The following is an 18,378-nucleotide window of genomic DNA, read 5'->3' on the forward strand; positions in this document are numbered from 1 at the left end:
TAGAGAAATGTCTGCTCATCTCCTGAGGCCTTGGGGGGAGTTTTGCCTTTGAGATTTTCATTTCTCCCTCTTTTCATCTGCCTTGCAGCTTTCTTCTCACATCTGATCCCTTTGGTTCTCTCTTCCTTCCTTATTTGTCCACTTTCTCCCTTATTAGAGACTAGGTTTACATTTCGTTACTTTGTGCCAGTGTTGGGAACACAAGCTAATCATAATTTCAAAGTAGTTCTGCTATAGTCAAGCTGCATTTTTGAGCAGTAGTTAGTTACACTAATTTGGAACATAGCTACATTTATGTAAGATAAATACACACACTAAAATAAATGAAATAATATTTTCTTTTATAAAATCAATAAATTAGAGATGCTTTTATTAACATTTAATGAAATGAAAACCTAAAGTTGGTAAAAAAAAAAAATCTGAATAAAACTAAATTCTGACAGCATGTTTGATTATTAAAAACGTTTGCAAGGGTTAAAAGTAGTGGTGGACCGATATATTGCCAAGGCCGATATATCGGTCGATATTTGGCATTTTTCCAAATATCGGCATTGGCCGATAAGTTTTTCTGCTTGGTCGATGTGTTCGAGGCAGGACTTTTATTTTGACAGCACACACTCTCTTGTTTATTATCTGCGTTAACAGTTCTGTCTAATACGGATAGAAGTCTGTCTAATAATCAGATAGAACGGTTAAACAAAGGAATTCATGTATACAAAGTATTATAATTTATTTTATATTAGGCCTCTTAGTAATAGAAAGGCAAACATTATAATATTTTCTCATTTGCCGTCAGCATTAAGCAAATATGCATTTATATAATTTAAACAAATCTTTGAATGACTAATGAAAATTTAATTTCACAAACCATGCAAAGCTGGAGTCAAGCTCAAAGTTGAAGTGTGTATGTGTATCCTGTATGATCGCGTGTTCTCTGTGTGATGGTCAGTCTGTGTGAATTGAATGCTTTAAACTTTAAACTCGTGATTTTAAATTACACTGCACTTTATGCATTTGCCCACTGTCATATTCATATAATTTACACTTGCTGTGCTGTGTAAAATGAGTTACCCTGGCTTTATTTGAAAAATATAATTCCCAATGCACACAAACTTCCCAGAATACTGAGTGCTCTGTTGATTACAGTTTTTACTTTTTTTAATATATTATAATTGTATTAAATATTCATTTATTTGTGAAAAATACTGTCACCTAAAGTAGGGGTGACCCCAAATAGTCGACCATTCGATGCTTCGATTTAAGGAGCCTGATTCGACTACCAATCTCACAGTCGAATATTCGCGGGTTGTTATGATTATGCCATCCTGACTATATGTGAGCGCTCAAATGTATGATTTCACATAGAACTTGCGGTTTTCTCCCAATAAGTTAATATGCAGCCTATTGTGACAAAGCCATGAATAAGAATCTGAAAAGAAAGAAGCTTCAAATAAACATTTTAAAGTGCGGAGGATCAGTTGCCCTATTAGTTAAAATCCCCAAACTGTATACTTAAATATTAAATTAATAAATGACATCAAAACATGATGTGTTATGATGTGGTGGACTTCTGTGGGCCAGAAAGTCCAAGGCCACTTTTTGGTCCCAGTCTGCCCCTGCTGCTGAGCTACTGTGTAATGTGACAAATACCAGTTACGTTAATAGCGTTACTCACCAGCACTGATGTGTGTGCTACGCTATCTCTGCTGAATTTGCTAATGCTTGTAGGTACCTGGCATGGAGACAATGATTTTAGGGAGTGTTTTAAACTGCACTAACCAGCCAGCAGTATGATCCCATGTGACTGTGCCAAAGCAGAAAAGCATTATTGGCTCTCCTTAAATCACATTGTCAATATTAAGCTGTGTACAGCTGCGATAGAGCTAAATGTGTTCTATTAGAGCCATCTAACCAACTGCAGTCTGCTTCCAGATCTCAGTGAATTTATTTGCAGTGTGTGCTTGTATTAGCTCTTTTACTGAAGCTCTCAAGTCAAGATGCAGTTAACCTTTGCTGCATGTTTAAGGGCTTTGAGATCCATCCACGTTTGTCCAATAATAGTATTTATGCATTTTTTTTACCTTAAACCCGTTCTTGACTGTTTTTCGACTCACATTTGTTTCCATAACTCTTAAAAACCACCAGCCAATTAATTAAAAAAATTAAAGCACTGGTGGGCAAAAAAGCAACAACAATTGATTTGTTTTAAACAGTTTAGCTCCTGGCTCTTTGGCATTATTTATTACCTCTCTTGGCATATTCAGATTGAGAAAAATTAAAAAAAAAATAATAATAAAAGTAAAATATGCCCCCTGTTGATTTTACAGTGAATTTCAATGTTGCTAGGCAGACTTGTTACTAAATCATGTCAGCCGATGTTTTCTTAGCATATTCATGACCTCAGGTGGGCTAATACCCATCAGATATCACATGCCTCAATCACAATGCGATCCACTGTCTTCTACCATGCATCTAAACACAGACTCAGGTGGAATAACAATGTAGTCATCCCTTTTTTAAGACTCTTAGTTGCTGTGTTTGTATTTTTGGAGCATCACATGGAGTAGTATGACCCTTTTGTGCATTATTTTTGTACATCAACCTATTGTAAAAGCAAGTTTAGCTAATGGCGATCCCCTTTGAAGACATTCATGTTTATATTTTTAGTTTTTTGTGCCGCATGTGTCTTCCATATATATATATATATATATATATATATATATATGTATATATATGTATATATATGTATATATATGTATATATATGTATATTCCATTTTGTATTTTTGGGTAATAATAAGAAGCACTTCATCCGATACTTAGTGTCTTTCATTCCAACATAAGAAAACATTGCTGGAATCTGCATCTGAAATAGCATTTAGCCAACAGTTTGTGTATTTCAGATGGGACATGGATTCATTTAAACTGCAGTTACAGATTCATATATAGGCTTAATGATTTGTTTTTAACATAAAACGTTGAATACTGATATTTGAAAATGTAAAACATGGGGGAAAAAAATAGTCGAAATGTGAAATTAAAACTGCCAGTTGGTGACAGCAAGTGAATGTTAATGAGTAAGTAATTGAGATTCAACCGATTCTTTTAAACAGCTTATTAATTCAGAATCAAAGCATTTGACTGTGTTAATGAGTAAATCACTGAATCATTTATTCAACCGATTCGTTCAAAAAGCTGATTCATTCAATAAGTAAACACCGTCCATTGCTCGGAGACGCAAAACAGTGCTGTAATCTATGTTTGGAACTATTTTCGTTGGCAAAATTGAGCAAAAACAAGCAATGTTATGTCTAAAATGTAAGTCACTTATTGCTTTACTTAACTTGAATAAAATGATTATTAAATGTGATTATGCATCTGCAGAAAAACGGTAATCTTTGTGTGATATAGATTGAGTTAACTAGGCTTACATTGAGTTATATAAATCTAAAAAGCATACAGAAGAATTATTGCCGTCTACAATTTAGAATGTCTGGAATATTGAGTTTTAACAGACTAATAAATGTGCGTGCACTCTGTGTATGATTCGGTGATATAGACTACTTGATAACGTCAGGTTGCACATCATTACAACAACACTTACCATATTATCAAAGATGTACTGTATATCGCACACCCCAGACTCGACTTAAGTGAATGAAATGAAAGCATTCGTGGTTGTGAGCGGCGCACACTTGTTTGCACATGAGCAAAAGTGTTTTTAGGAGTCTAACTTGCAAACGCCTGACCACTGATTTGTCAAACCTGCTTTCCTGGAGTCTGTGTTTTTCTGACTATTTTGTAGTAAGCAATGAATATACTTACGGGAAATGTATCGGAGTAAAAGTATACATTTTATTTAGGAAATGTAGTGGAGTAAATGTAAAAGTTGCCTGAAATATAAAAACTCAAGTAAAGTAAAGATACTCCCAAAAAATACGTAAGTACTGTAACAAAGTATTTTTACTTCGTTACATTACAACACTGTGTGAGAGTTTGCTGAGGAGTCCATGGGCATCAAAAGTTCTTTTTTTACAAACACCTAGAATGGATTTGCTAATTTTAGTTGAGTGAAATGTGCAACATAGTCACATGCCAGGGTGATGTTACACTGACACTGGAGCCATGGACTGTGTGAGATTTGGTGAGTTTTTATATAAATGTTGTTGCCAGCATGACTGAGGATCTCTGTTGCAAGGCAGATGGCCCTAGAGCTCTTGGCAACATGGACTATATATACATGGAGGCGTGATGGTTCTGCTGATTGATGTATTGGTGATGAGGTAATGTATGAACATGTTTTTCATTGAGAAATCAAAGCGTCCAAACCAGACAATCCACCTGCGGAGTTTACATGAGAAATGTGACCTTTCATCTTTCCCACGGGTAATTGGAGTTTAGCTTTGTAAACTTTACTCTTTCTTCACTTTAGTTTTTATGTTTATCTTCCACCTTGACGTGACTGTTAGGAATGTGTGAACAACAGCATGATTGCTTACTGGCACAGAAAGCCAGGTATTTGTGGTTTAGGAATAGGATGTGAAGTTTGTTGTAGTGCTGATGGCACAGTGTAATTTAGTTGCTGTTGGTTAAGCTCCTCCAATACCCTGGCTTAGCTGAAGCCGTGTGATTTCTCACGCCGTGAAATCTCAGTTGGGAAAAAGACCTTGTCTTCTACCTAAATAATCACCTTGTTGTTGAAATGTTCTTTCACAATTGAGATACACTGATATTAATACTCTGGTTCCTAATTATGTTCATGTTATGACGTTCATCTTGCTTGTCTAAATGAAAAAATATATATACATTTAAACTGCCCCTATTATGGATTTTTTTGAAAATGACCTTTGATGCAGTGTAACAGCTCTAAGTGAATGAAAACACCCTGCAAAGTTATAAATCTTAAAGTGCACATTGTATAAAGCTAATTTTCCCTCAAAGGAAAGCGTTGACTCTGAATCAGTTGAGTCCTATTTAAAATAAATCGCAAGCCCCTTTTATGTTGATGTCAACATGAAACATTAGCATATTGTCTGTCCACTTGTTGCGCACACATACCCGGGAAACCTGGTCTGAATGAAAATGCTAATTCATTCTTCTTTGCCACTAGGTGCCACTTTTGCAGCTGTAAAAATAGCTGTTCCCCCAGTAACGCTGTACACAAAGCAGCACTGCTCACAAACACTGCTTTAACAGGCATTACAGGAAAGATGAAATGCAAATGACCAATTGGACCAATCATGCAAATTAGCGTCACGCAAAGGAGGGGTTTGGAAAAATTAATCGTTGAGCTAATCGCTTGGGAGTAGTTGAGCAAGTAAGGTAAAAATAAATGCATATTTTAAGACAATGAATGTGTTTTTTGACCTTGCATGTATGTCAGCCTGTTGTTGGGGACTCCCAAAACCAAAATATGAACCTTTCATAACCCATATTTGGGGCACTTTAATCATAATACTGGCATTTTAAACATTAACCATATCCTTGTGTTAGATAATGGAAAAGTATGGAAAAGTGATTTAAATGCAAAAACAGCACAATTTAAAATGCAATATTGACTGATACCAATCAATTAAAAAAAAAAACTATTGATTATTTTCTCTTTTTCTGATCAGTGGAACTGATATATGTATAATTAATAGTATTAGCTAGGCTATATAAGGCTTGTTTTCAGAGGACATTTTTGAATATAAGTGTGTGCTCTTATACCCAGCTACCCAGCATCTTGCACATCCTTTTACCTAAAATGGGAAAAAATCTTCGCTCTAGAAGTCTGGATACCTTAGCTGTCACAAGGCTAATGTGCCCTGACCTTCATTTCATCACTTTCTTAGATGGAAGGGTGGACTAGCAATCTAGTGAGAAAAGTAGTAGCACAGAAAAACAACCCTTGTTTAATCTTATATTTTTTGAATTTTCAGAAACTTTACCTGGCAACTGTTATAACTAATTAGCCTGATCACATTACGATAAAATGGAGCTCTAATTTTAGTCATCTGTCACTAGCTTCCATATAATAACCTGTCTGGAGCAGTAGCCTATCTGCAACATGTAAGATGGTCATGAGTAGAGGTTCCTGTGCCACCTTTCAGTGTATAAATACTGTCTTGTGACGACCTGTTGACAGTTGTGAAATATGTGGGATTGCATGAGCTCATCCATGAACAAAGCAGGCTTTTCACCCCGTCCCACCGTAGACCCCCGGGAGCCTGCTGTGTCTGCATCTAGAGGTCTAAATGAAGGTCAACCTGCTTTGAGACTTTACAGTTTGGCAGCACAGGTGTTTGTCTTTTGAGACATGGCACCTCTGAGAGGAAATAGAAAGACGGAACATTCCTGATCCAAAAAGAGTTTGTTTTTCTGACCGTGGAGCCTAAATATGGCATGAAAGGGGTGGGCTTGAACTGTCTGGTGTTTGTTTGCTTTCTGACACCACATGACCACCAAATTGCTCCAACAGCCAAGGTGGGAGAGATGACGTTGGCAGCCCAGAACACTTTTTATCGATGAGCTCATTCTCTTGCCCCAGACTCTTAATAGTCCTCGTTGCAGAAGGTTTCTCTTCTCCAGCTTTCTAAATAGTTGCAGAGCTTGGCTTGTCACTTCTTGGGATCTTCAAGTACTCAGGTTGGCTTTGTTGCTGTGGAATTAGTTTTGGTTTTGAGTTCTGTGCTTAGTTATGCAGTTTCATTCCTTCAGTTTTTCTTTTTTGAATGGGAATCTGACTCAGGTATACAAGAGTAGAGCCCAATATCTCTACCTCAACACTCCCAGTGGGACTTGGTCCAGGTTCAGAGCATCAGAGCAGAAAGGCAGGCCTGCAGGCACCTGTCCATCATGCCAGCCCCCAGAGTGTACCGCTTCCCGCAGAAGATCAGCCGCACTGAGATCATCTTGAGAAGTGAGTTTGATGGGGAGGGATGGGGCTTTAGCCATGAGAGACTCCCAGCAGGGGCAGTCAGGTCACTCTGGGACGGCACATGGTCACTGCTGGGTTCAAATAAACTGTGATGTGCTTGAGGTAAATAGTAAAATGGCTATGAATAAAACAAAATAAACCCATTTAGATGCAACAACCTTTGTAAAAAATATTGATCAGTATTTGAGATGCTTAAGCCTGGTTATCAGATTCTGTCCTAGAAATCTGTCTGAGCACCAATGAAATGAAGGCATGTGATACAATGTTTGTTTACCATAAAGAAAGATTCTTCAGTTTGTTACACAATTTAAAGGCATTGGGCTTGATTTAAAGTATACCATAGATAATAATAGATTTACTACCAAAACAAGTAAAAAAAAAATTGTTTCAAAATCCCAAGCAGCCAGTCAAAACAGCAGCAGCTCATGCAGTAGAATTAGTTTAGTGGCAGGATTACAGAGCTTCACAGCATGAGCTTCTCACTCATATTTCCAACTTAAAATGATGTGTGTTAGCAGCACATGTGCAAAAAAAAAAAAAGTCCTAGTGGGTCCTTAATGTTTAGAAAAAAGTATTTTTTTGATGTCTAAGATCATAAAAAAATCTTGGTAACAAATGTCTCGTATTAAGAGGTCATACATTTGGGCATGGAAAAGCAGGAATTGCAATGTACTCCAATTTCATTATTAAACTTCAAAAAGATATTATTTCATTAAATAAATGTTAAATGGACTGTATTTATATAGCGCTTTCAACAGACCACATGGCCATCCAAAGCGCTTTACAAGGTGCCTCACATTCACCCATTCACACACCAACTGCGGTGTCAGCCATTCAAGGCGCCATCCAGCTCGTCGGGAGCAGCTGGGGGTTAGGTGTCTTGCTCAAGGACACCTCGACACTTGGTCAGGTGGAGCCGGGGATAGAACCACCAATCTTCCGGTTTGTAGACAACCTACATGAACCACTGAGCCACTGCATGTTTTAAAGTAAAACCGTGGCAGCAGTTCATATTCAATGAAAACCACACAATATTGCTTATGATCTACTGTTGATGAATTATACCATTGATTGCTTTGTTGTTTATTGCAATGTTATAGATGGTTGTGAGAATGCATATTTCATCTGCCTTTTCTTTTTTAAATGAGCTGCTAGCAATAATAAAGCGTAAGCATTTCAAAAGGGTAACTGTATATTTCGGTCTTGTTTATTGTTAAAGGTTTTGGTTGCCTGCCACAGGAAGGAAAATCTTAACACACATCATTCAGTATACAGTATTAGCACAATAATCTGTTTATTACAGATTTGTCACTTTAGTTGAACGCGATCAATAGGAAAAGTCTAGTTTTTTTTTTTATGTATTTTTACCTATTAAAAACAAGTTCCTTTTTTTGCACTGCATTGCTTCAGCTTTGAGCACAATTGGCAATTAGTAAGTTTCATCAAATTGAGTATGAGAGGAACTCAGTTCTAGATTTGAATCTGTTAAACAACATCAAACCAAAATACTGGTCAAGGTATGTTAATTGTGACAGCTGACAGATTTTGTGACAGCTGACAGATTTTGATCAGTCAAACCACTTAACCACTCCACATTCCTTTCCTGGGTTTTAACAGCACAGCCATGCCAAGTTAATCACAAGAAGTCATTAAATGTCTCAAACAGATTGTCCGTAACGATCCAAAAGCTGCTCTCTTTTTCTCAGTGAAATGTGTGCTTGTTTTAGCTCTGAGTGCTGAGTCAGTCTTTTCACTCCTTTTGCAGCCATTCTCAATCTTGCTTATCCTGTAGGTTTTTTTTTCTCTATTTGATTTGCCTTTCCAAGATAATACAGTTTCCCAGTGTCATTTTAGCTTTCTACCAGAAATGTAAGTGCATGTTTGTGATGGTCTACACAATGTAATGAATCTAGTTTGACAATAGCTTCTAAAGACATCCGTTATCTCAATAAAAGATAAGGATGTCTTTAGATAAAAGTGGTATTGCCAGCTTATTTCAGAAGTGCTAAAATTGATTGTTTACACCCTGCACATGTTCAGTGGTCGGATTTTCTTTCATTTGGACTACAAATGGCCGAACTATTTCCAAGCAGAACTACTTTTATTAGGCAACATTGCATCAAAAAGCCTCCTCATTAACCCCCCCCCCAATGGTTTTGCAGCTCATTCCTGCCACTGCAGTTGTTTACTAACCCCAGGGCTGAAGTGGGATCAGTTGATGCTATTTAATATCTCTGGGATAATGCCTAACACTGAAAACATTAACACCTCGTACATGAGGCAGTTGAACTAGCACCAGTAGTATTCCTGGTTACCATCTTATTTTAAGTTTTTTTTATTTTCATTTTATTTTATTTTTACATTGGAGGTTATCAAACCTGTGTGGACATAACAGACTGAGTAACTAGATGGACAAATTATTTTGAGCAAGATATAGTAAGTAGAACCCGGTGATTTCTGCTATTTTTAGGTCCCAGTCCCATTTCTTGCCTGATTTTGTGTCTCTGTCTTTAAGCCCTGAATAATGAGAACTGTCATAACAGTGATACTAACGATTATCATTATATCCTAATCCTAGGACGCCTCCGCTCCTTTGACTGGTTCACCTTTCTACCACTGAGACAGGAATCCTGTATACAATGACATGCAACATTTCTTTTGACTTTCATAATCTTGCTTTAATAACATCCCATTTAACCGGTTCACAGACTTGCTCCGAATCCAATCAGAATCTGTTTAGAGCTAGATGACTAATCGTTTGCTTCCTCATCTTCAAATTATGCAGCACTTGACTGTAATTTACCCATTTGTGGAAGCACAACTGTGGAATTAATTGGAAGGCTTGGACCCGTCTTGTGTGAAACACATGAGTGATAAGGGCATTTGTGTGTTGTATTTACAAGGTGACCGCATCAGGGTTTGGTAATGGGGCTCCTTGTTTTTCCCAAATGTTGTTGTAAAACTTTGAGGAGAAAAAATAGTCTTTCAAGAATAGGTGGTGTCTCAGTCTTGGACTGATCTTCAAGCCTTTTGGCATAATTAATGTTGCTTGCTTAAAGAAGCATCCCAATTACTATTGCTTGTATGTAGGGTTAGGAATTGTACAATCACTTTCATGTAAATGAGTTACTGCACTATTGCTAACAAATTAGTTTTTATCCAGAACAACCATGACCATGTCCCATACATTTGTTGATCGTCTAATCTGTGTTTCTGTTACTTAACGTGTTGCACCTGGTAAGAGCATTTATGGATTAATGTGGATGTTTTATGTGTGTATTCACACCAAAATTTGCATTTGGTTATAGTTTACTTAGCCTCATGTCATTCCAAATCTGTATGACTGTATTTCAGAACAGAACAGTGGAACAGAAGATGATATCTCAAAGAATATTTAGATTTGTAATTTTTTTTGGTCCATACAGTAACTGTATAGCCAGTTTCATTGTAACGACCAAAATCTTGCAAATATATTTCATTGTTCCACAGAAGTAAAATAAAATGTACAATTATCAAACAAACAAAAAAACTAATTTTAGAAACTATACAATGATAACCAAACATTTTTGTCATAACATTTCAAATATTTTGAAAAAAAAAAAGAAGAGAGATCTAGTATTATTTTATGCATTAATATATGGTCACAGAGTGCATATAGTAAGTACGGGTAAACTGTGCAAAGTTTCAGAAGGAAACAGAATTTATTTTTCCTCCCTTGAGCTCATTGTGATCTTATTATGATCATAAAATATGGTGTGAATTTTGATGATGTGAAAGATGATTCAACTGTGAAATTAAAGCTGTCTGGTGTATTCATGGCTATTAGTTTTTGGTGACATCATCCGATAACTTGATTTCAAGCCCATTACTTGGTCCTGCGGCCAAGACAAGCTTTGTTTCTCTCTGTCAGTGCTTAGAGAAAGTTCCTTGATCCTCCCTGAGGAAAATAGTCAATTTTTTTTCTTATTTTTCTGAAGTGTTTGTCTAAAATTTGCCCTTTGTAGTAGATCTCCAGATTTTAGTGTCTCAGCTGTATCTCATTGTCCTTGCCTCAAAATGGTTAAACCCCCTGTTTTCCACCCATGATCGTAATAGTTGTGATGTGGTTGTAGCATTGACCGCTTTACCCTTCGCCCATCCAGGCATGAATAATTGATCAGGTCCGGAAAGTGCAATAAATGGATCGCATCCTGCTCAGTGAACATTGTGGCAGAGCGTCTAACATCTGACTGCCAGCCTATTGGTCCAGTCTTATTTTTTTTATTTTTTTTTTTTTACCACAGCAGTGTTTGCTTGACAATAGCTAGAACAACATGCTGCTCTCTTTAAGATCTCATGGAGTCACTGATGGCAGTTTAGGAGCTGATGCGATTGGCTCTAGTGCACTTGTTACAAGTGTACCTAAAGATCAGGATGGACTTCTACAATACATCTGCTGTCAGAAGAGGCTCGGTGGTTCCCTCATCTCATGTAGGTGCTATTCTGACTATTTCGCTTTCTGTTGGTCTGTAAACAATCCATTAATAAGTGGAAACTTAAAACTTAAAGCTGATATTTGAGTGTGAATATTATTTTATTATTTTGTCTTTGAATAATTGCTAATAATTAGTTACATGTGTGAATTCAGCAGGGTGGTACAAGAAACATGTTTATTTTTTAATTATTACGTTTAATACATATTAAACTAATATAAGATGCAAATTTAATTGTTTCTAATGATGCGACGTTTAATATTTATGTTTTATTTTATACAATTAATATCATATAGAATTTTTTTATTCCTTAATTTAATTAAATTTTATCTGTGAATGCTAGTAGAATAAAAAGTCCATTTGTAGGTTATGCTATCTGTGTGTGATCTAATGGCAGTACATTACCAAACTGGCTTGAAGAAAGATCAGTCCATATTAAAGCTGACACTGAGTGCTTCTGGACCAGAGCCAGCCTTTAAAGTGCTGTTCAGATTGACCAGGTTTAAATGGGCCAAGTATACTTGCCTTTGTACTAGGGCTGCACGATATTGGGGAAAAAATGACATTGCGATATTTTATTTTTCTGCAATATATATTGCGATATAAAATTTTTTCTTACAAACAAAAATGGGGTGAGTACACTTACATTCTCATTTTAAATGATTTAAACACAGACACCATCGTATCAATTGATTAATATGCGCGAGGGAGAGAGAGCAAGACAGCGCTCGTTGTTTGAAGACGTGAACGTGCGGCCTGGGCACACTCTCTCTCTCTCTCTCTCTCTCTCTCTCTCTCTTTCTCTCGCTCTCTCTTTCTCTCGCTCTCTCTTTCTCTCGCTCTCTCTTTCTCTCGCTCTCTCTTTCTCTCTCTCTCTCACTCTCGCGCTCTCTCTCTCTCGCGCCCTCTCTCGCTCTCTCTTGCGCGCCCTCTCTCTCTCTCTCTCGCGCTCTCTCTCTCTATCTATCTCTCTCTCTCTCTCTCTCTCTCTTTCTCACATTCGTCAAGGGCCGGGGAGCAGCTGGCCCGTACGGTTAATGAATAACGGATCAACTGCGACAGCCTTCATCGCACATCCTGCGATGTGACTATCGTGGATTCGTACATTGCGATATCGATGCTTAAACGACACATCGTGCAGCCCTACTTTGTACCATAGTTTCAAATTGCAGTCATTGCACTCAAATATCTCTAGAATGTGGCCATAAAAACAAATCAAGTTAATATTTGTATAACTTGACCTTGGTCTCTGGAGAGATTATATCTGCTGACTCATTAGATGATATCTGAATAGCTTTGATAATTTGTAAAAAAGCTCATGGTTTGTTTCTATTCAAGGAAGGAAGAGAAACTGAGGGTGCCTGCTTATATAACAGGGCATTTTACATACACATTAAGGCTAGCGTAGGTGTGTTTTATGTGTTAAAGACAGAACATTTGAGAAGGGAATTTGTAGAGTGGGTTACACAAACATGGACAATCAAAAAATGGTCGATTTTCTTAAAGGGGGGCACAAAACTGTAATGTTAGATTAGATTTGAAAGGTGAGTTGATTACTGCTTGGCTTGTCCAGATGGCTCAGCTTTAATGTTATTGTTTCCTGGAGTCTTGTGCTGTAGGGAGAATTCTGCATTCAGACTTGTTTAATCCAATTAATGTGTTCTGCAAGGCATTTGTTTCTGGTTAAAGTTGAGTTTAGCTTTGCTACTTGGTGCGCATTGCATGCCATGATCTACTTTGCTGCAACTTCCATGTTGATGTAAAAAATATGCTACTTATTATCCCAGGACAGATGTTGTTTTATGTTTTGTATGTCATGTTTTGTTAAATGTAGTTTTTTGTTTTATCTTGTTTTATATTTTATGTTGGCTAAAACATGTTTTATATTTTATGTTTTGTTAATTGTTTTATGTTGTTCTTCAGGTTTTATATCGTTTTTTTTTTGTTATGTTAAAGTATAAAACACAAATATTTTTACGTTTGTGTTGTTTTTCTTGTGAAATGTAATGTTTTATTTTATTTTGTATTTTTTTATGATAGGTAATGTATGTTGAATGTTATGTTTATGTTGTTCTTTGGGTTATATATATATATATATATATATATATATATATTTTTTTTTTTTTTTTTTAGGCTTTTTTTTTGGTTTCATATTTTTTGTTAAATGTTATGTTTTGTTATTTTTCCCTGCTTAGATTTTATTAATCCGTAATCCATTTTAGAGAAATACATACATGCTTACATAAGTTCAACATTTTCAACTATTGACCTTTTGTTTGGTAGATTGTCTCAGATCAGCAATGTGGGCCAGACCTTTTGCTGTGTTGTCAATAGTTTGTCTATATGTTGCTATTATGTTGTCCCCTAAATAAATGAAACCACAGGAAAGAAATGGGTCAAACAGGTGTAAGGATAAAAAAGCTCTTGTTTTTGCAGTGCCCTGCTGTGTGTAGCAAATAAACAGGAAATGGAAGAGGGCATATGTAGTGTGGTAATGAGCTTCATAGAGGGCCTTGCCTCCAGACTCTGTAAACAGACCTCTCTCACCTGCACAATGCTGCATTGATCGATTAGTCAAGCGTGTCATGGCAGAGACTTGCGCTAAAGCTTTCATTCAGACCTTAGCCTTCCTCTGCTCTCAAATTCAGCCTGACAAAATCAGCAGAGCCTCTATACTCAAACTATGATGTAAAAAAAGACTATCAAGTCTTGGGTTTCCTTCTACATTATATATTTCCAGCATGAGGTCATCAGCCAGCCTTCCTTCCATTTATATTTTAATTTTAGTTTGTAGTAATATCTTTGTTACGGTTATGCATATCCATTTCTAACAAAGTTCTGTTGGGGAAGAATGCTATAATGTTACATTTTGTTTTGATAAAGTGACAAAAATGTGGAGTAATTCACCCTGGCACTGACTGGTTCGGTGCTTAGCACTTCTTTTTTTCTTTTTTTTCTATTTTAAGTGATAGTGATTTGAACTGCTGCTGGCGGTTCCTTTTACAGATAATCTTTTCCCCTTTCCCTGATATATAATGTCCTAATTAAGTCTTGCTGTCCAACACACCTGATCGATGTGTCTTGCAGGCAGCGGCCCATGTTTCTTTCTCTCTCTCTAAAACCTGATCTTCTGTTACTCTTTTGGGGCTTGTCCAGCGTGCTTTACATTATTGATCAGATTTCAAAGTTCTTTCCAAGTTTCAAATAGATACTTATTCCAGATTTCTCCCTTTTTTTTCACAGGCCCCCCGATGCCAAGACAGTCCCCTCAGGTGCAGAATGGCCCATCACCAGAGGAGCTGGAGGTGCAGAGAAGGTAAAAACCAAAGTTACAGACACTGACTGCAGTAAACCATATAAACTTGGGTTAATAGCTTGAATCAGCTAGCAAACAAAAAGCCTTCGGGTTCTGATGCTTATAATTTAAAGGTGTGGTAAGTTATGTTTTATGGGATTTTATTTGTTTTCCCCAAATTCCAACAGAACTGTGATATTTAATCAAAATACATTTTTTAAGGTGTAAATTAGGGCTGCAAAGCGATTAAGCACGATTAATCGATTCAAAATAAATATTTGTTTACATACTATATGTGTTTACTGTGTATATTTATTTATATATAAATACACACACATACTTGTATAATTAAGGAAAATAAGTTAGATTTATATATGAAGTGTGTGTGTGTTTATGTATACATGATAATTATACACAGTACATGCAAATATATGACCATGGACCACAAAACCAGTCTTAAGTCGCTGGGGTATATTTTTAGCAATAGCCAAAAGACATTACTTTATTTTTCACATGTAGTATGTTAACAAACTTTTATTTTGACTTGATTAATCGTGATTAATGGCTTTGCAGCCCTAATGTAAAATTAGTGTTAGTGGGAAAATGACATTCTACAAAACACCTTCCACCCCATGAAAGAACACGTGCACTCACAGATTACGAGTTGGCATCTGCATGTGTGATGGTGAGAATATGAACCAGGTGAACTCTCACATTGCAGAATCAAACGCAGATAGAGCAGCAATGTAATGTTAATGTCTGTTGGACTAAGTTCAGTTAAATCGCCACTTTGAAGCCCTGAATTCGCTTTTTCATGAGCGTGTTTTATCAAGATTTCTGTCGACTTCAAAGGATGACTGAGGCTGTTACTCATCACCCTGGTCTTGTTATCGAAAAGCTTTTCTGCTGTGAGTTCCCAAAGGAAGCATCAGTCAAGGTTGAGGCTGCTTGACTGGAATATACATGCTCAAAGCTCACTACTTGCTTGTCAGTTTTCTTTCAAATTTTTGCTTTAAACGTATAGTATGGAATATTTGGCCACCAGGGGTCACTCAATCAAAATAATAACATAAGACGTACTTTGATGACGTCGGGAAAGAGCGTAGGCTCATGGGAGTTGTTGTTCATTGGAACACGCGCTCTGTCGCTCCCCACATTCCTCACTCATTTTAACTGAGGCCGGCGACACAGTGGATGCGTGGCGCAAGTGTCTCAGCTGCGTGGCGTGTCAGTTTTTAATTCGGCTCCCATGTTAACAGGTTAGAGCTTGCAGACTGCCTGCGTGAGACGCGCGTCTCAGGCGCGGCTCAAGCCGCACGGAAACCACGTGCATGCTAGAAATAGAACCGACGCCTATTTTTCACGTGACACGCAAGCGTGTTGGAAGCGTTTCCAGGCAAAATATAATAGGAAAATATGTTTATGTAATTTTGTACACAAATACATATTAATTCATGACATTTTGATGTTTGAAAGTCAATAGGTAAGACATAAATTCAGATATAAATGTAATTTAAAAAATAAATAAATAATTATCGATTTTCAAATATTGCACCTGTCAAACATAGTCTATTTTGCCGTCAACACTGTTGACGATGTCCTTTATCAGTAGGCTTTATATTTATGTTCAACATGAAGTATAGATATTGTTGTCATGAAGACAAGAGCCTGGTCTGTCAGCGGTCTCCCTATGTGTCACCTACAGCAGCAGCAGCACGGTTCTGGTGTGTAAAGACACAGAAAACGCGAGGCAGCCGCCACGCAGCCAGTGTGTCACCGGCCTTAGTATTTTGACAATCACGTATTTTCGAACGGAGAGATATATGAATTATCAGACCCCTATCAAATCAATATTCCATCTAGCTAGTAGTAATATATGTTAAAAAAAACACGGTTGCCTTTCGTTAATAATTATAATTAAGTTTATACTATGATATCGAACAAGATAGTGAACTGCATTTGAAGCTACTTTATCCAGCTAGATATAGAACACATGTAGATTTACATTATACTCTACATGAGAGCTAGTCCGTCTTCGTTTTACACAAGACATCATCGTTTCACAAAATATACGGATAGATATAGTTAGCTGAATGGATGCATACCTGTTTATTAGAATGCAAGCATCTCTCTGTAGTTTCAGCTTGTCACGAAGCTCTCTCTATCTTGGAAATGCAACTCCTATATTTACCCGTGTCTCGTTTCTTCACTTGTCCCAAAACCTTCTCAGGTCATTTATTTCACCCGTACGTTTGCGCTTCACAGAACGTGCAGGCAAAGCATAATAATGATCCATAACTAAGTTATTGATTGAGGTATAAATACTAATATAAACAATATAAATATAAAAAATAATAGTCTCGATCAAGACTAGCTACTACTTTTTCTTCTTCGTCTCGTCTTTGCTTCTGTTCACCTTTGTATTTGGTGTTCCGCCGGGTTCCGCAGGAAGTAAGATAAACTAGAGGGGTCAAAGTTTATATGACGCCATAGACGGGCGACAAAGCGGAAATAAAGAAACGTGCCGTGTATTCTAATTAAACTATAATTTTCTCTGGATTTGAAAGTTCGTGGAAACTGTCGGGATAATGTAAGTACACAACTAAAAAATATATATAACATAGATATAGTGATATCTGCTATTTTTAAAGCAGAAAAATTACATATTGCGTCTTTAATAGAATGCTATTGATGCAACTATTGCATCTCTATTGGTTTTCATTGCAGTAATGCTTAAAATGTTACCAAGAGTTGGTGCTAAATAGTGAATATAGTCATTTTAAATCCTATTGTTAAGCATGGCCTTGTACAAAAACAATATTTATAAAAAGATAACTATTTTTTTGCCATGAAATTTTTTTTTTTTAATTTAATGAAATACTTAATGAAAGTTATTAGCCTTTGCCTCGACGGAGAGTAGATCTTCTACAGATCTGCTATGTGAGTGTTTCTCCATCAGTGATGCATCATTCCATGAGACGAACCCAAGGGAGTCTGGGATGCTCTGTTGAATACGGAATATGATCTCAGTCTTTTGATGGTGACTCAGCAGTGCTCATGTCCTACTTCTCTGCTACAGAAGAAATGTTCAATCTTCACAGGCTTTATCTGCAGAGCCCCTGCAGCCTGTTAAACATTAACCAGTGGTGTATTCCCTGCGTGCTGTGAGCCAGACGAGGACAGCATTGGACAATGCAGTGCGTCCTGCATAACAAACATTGTTTGCTTTTTCACTCAAGACTGATAACTCCACAGCATAGTGAAGCGCTCGAGGAGGGTGCACAGCTTCAGTACACTGCAGACACCATACTGATTTATAATCAAGGAGGTGTTTTGGGATTTATTAAAATAGTGTGGGACAGACAGTGCTTTCTCTTGCATAGTTAAATGCTGTGGAGGGTTTAATAGCTCTGGCCTTTGTATTTTAGTGTTTAGTGTTGGGTCAGATTAAAATAAGATATTCAATAGATTGGAGAAAAAAATGATGGGACCCATCCAGTTTCATTATTGTTTGTTTAAAATAATACATTTTTAATATTTTAAATGAGCTTATAATAGCCTGTTTTTCAGTTTCTATTTTTAATTTAGTTTAAATTGTAGTCATTTTATGTGCTCTTGTCATTATTATTTTACTTTTGTCATTTATTATATCATTTATTTTTTTATAAAAAAAGATTTTGATTTAGCTTTATA

The 18,378-nt window shown here is 36.7% G+C and overlaps 1 protein-coding gene across 8 annotated transcripts in view; it reads left to right on the plus strand.

Annotated features, from left to right (window-relative positions):
* LOC132106610 (protein enabled homolog) overlaps window positions 1–18,378 on the plus strand; it is a 102,512-nt gene that overhangs the window by 61,264 nt on the left and 22,870 nt on the right. For all 8 annotated transcript variants that reach the window (XM_059512447.1, XM_059512446.1, XM_059512445.1 and 5 more), the window contains exon 4: window positions 14,634–14,706. In XM_059512447.1, coding sequence (XP_059368430.1) covers window positions 14,634–14,706 — 73 coding nt within the window. The remainder of the gene's footprint in view (window positions 1–14,633; window positions 14,707–18,378) is intronic.

Source organism: Carassius carassius, chromosome 27 (assembly GCF_963082965.1).
Source record: "Carassius carassius chromosome 27, fCarCar2.1, whole genome shotgun sequence".
NCBI lineage: Eukaryota > Metazoa > Chordata > Actinopteri > Cypriniformes > Cyprinidae > Carassius > Carassius carassius.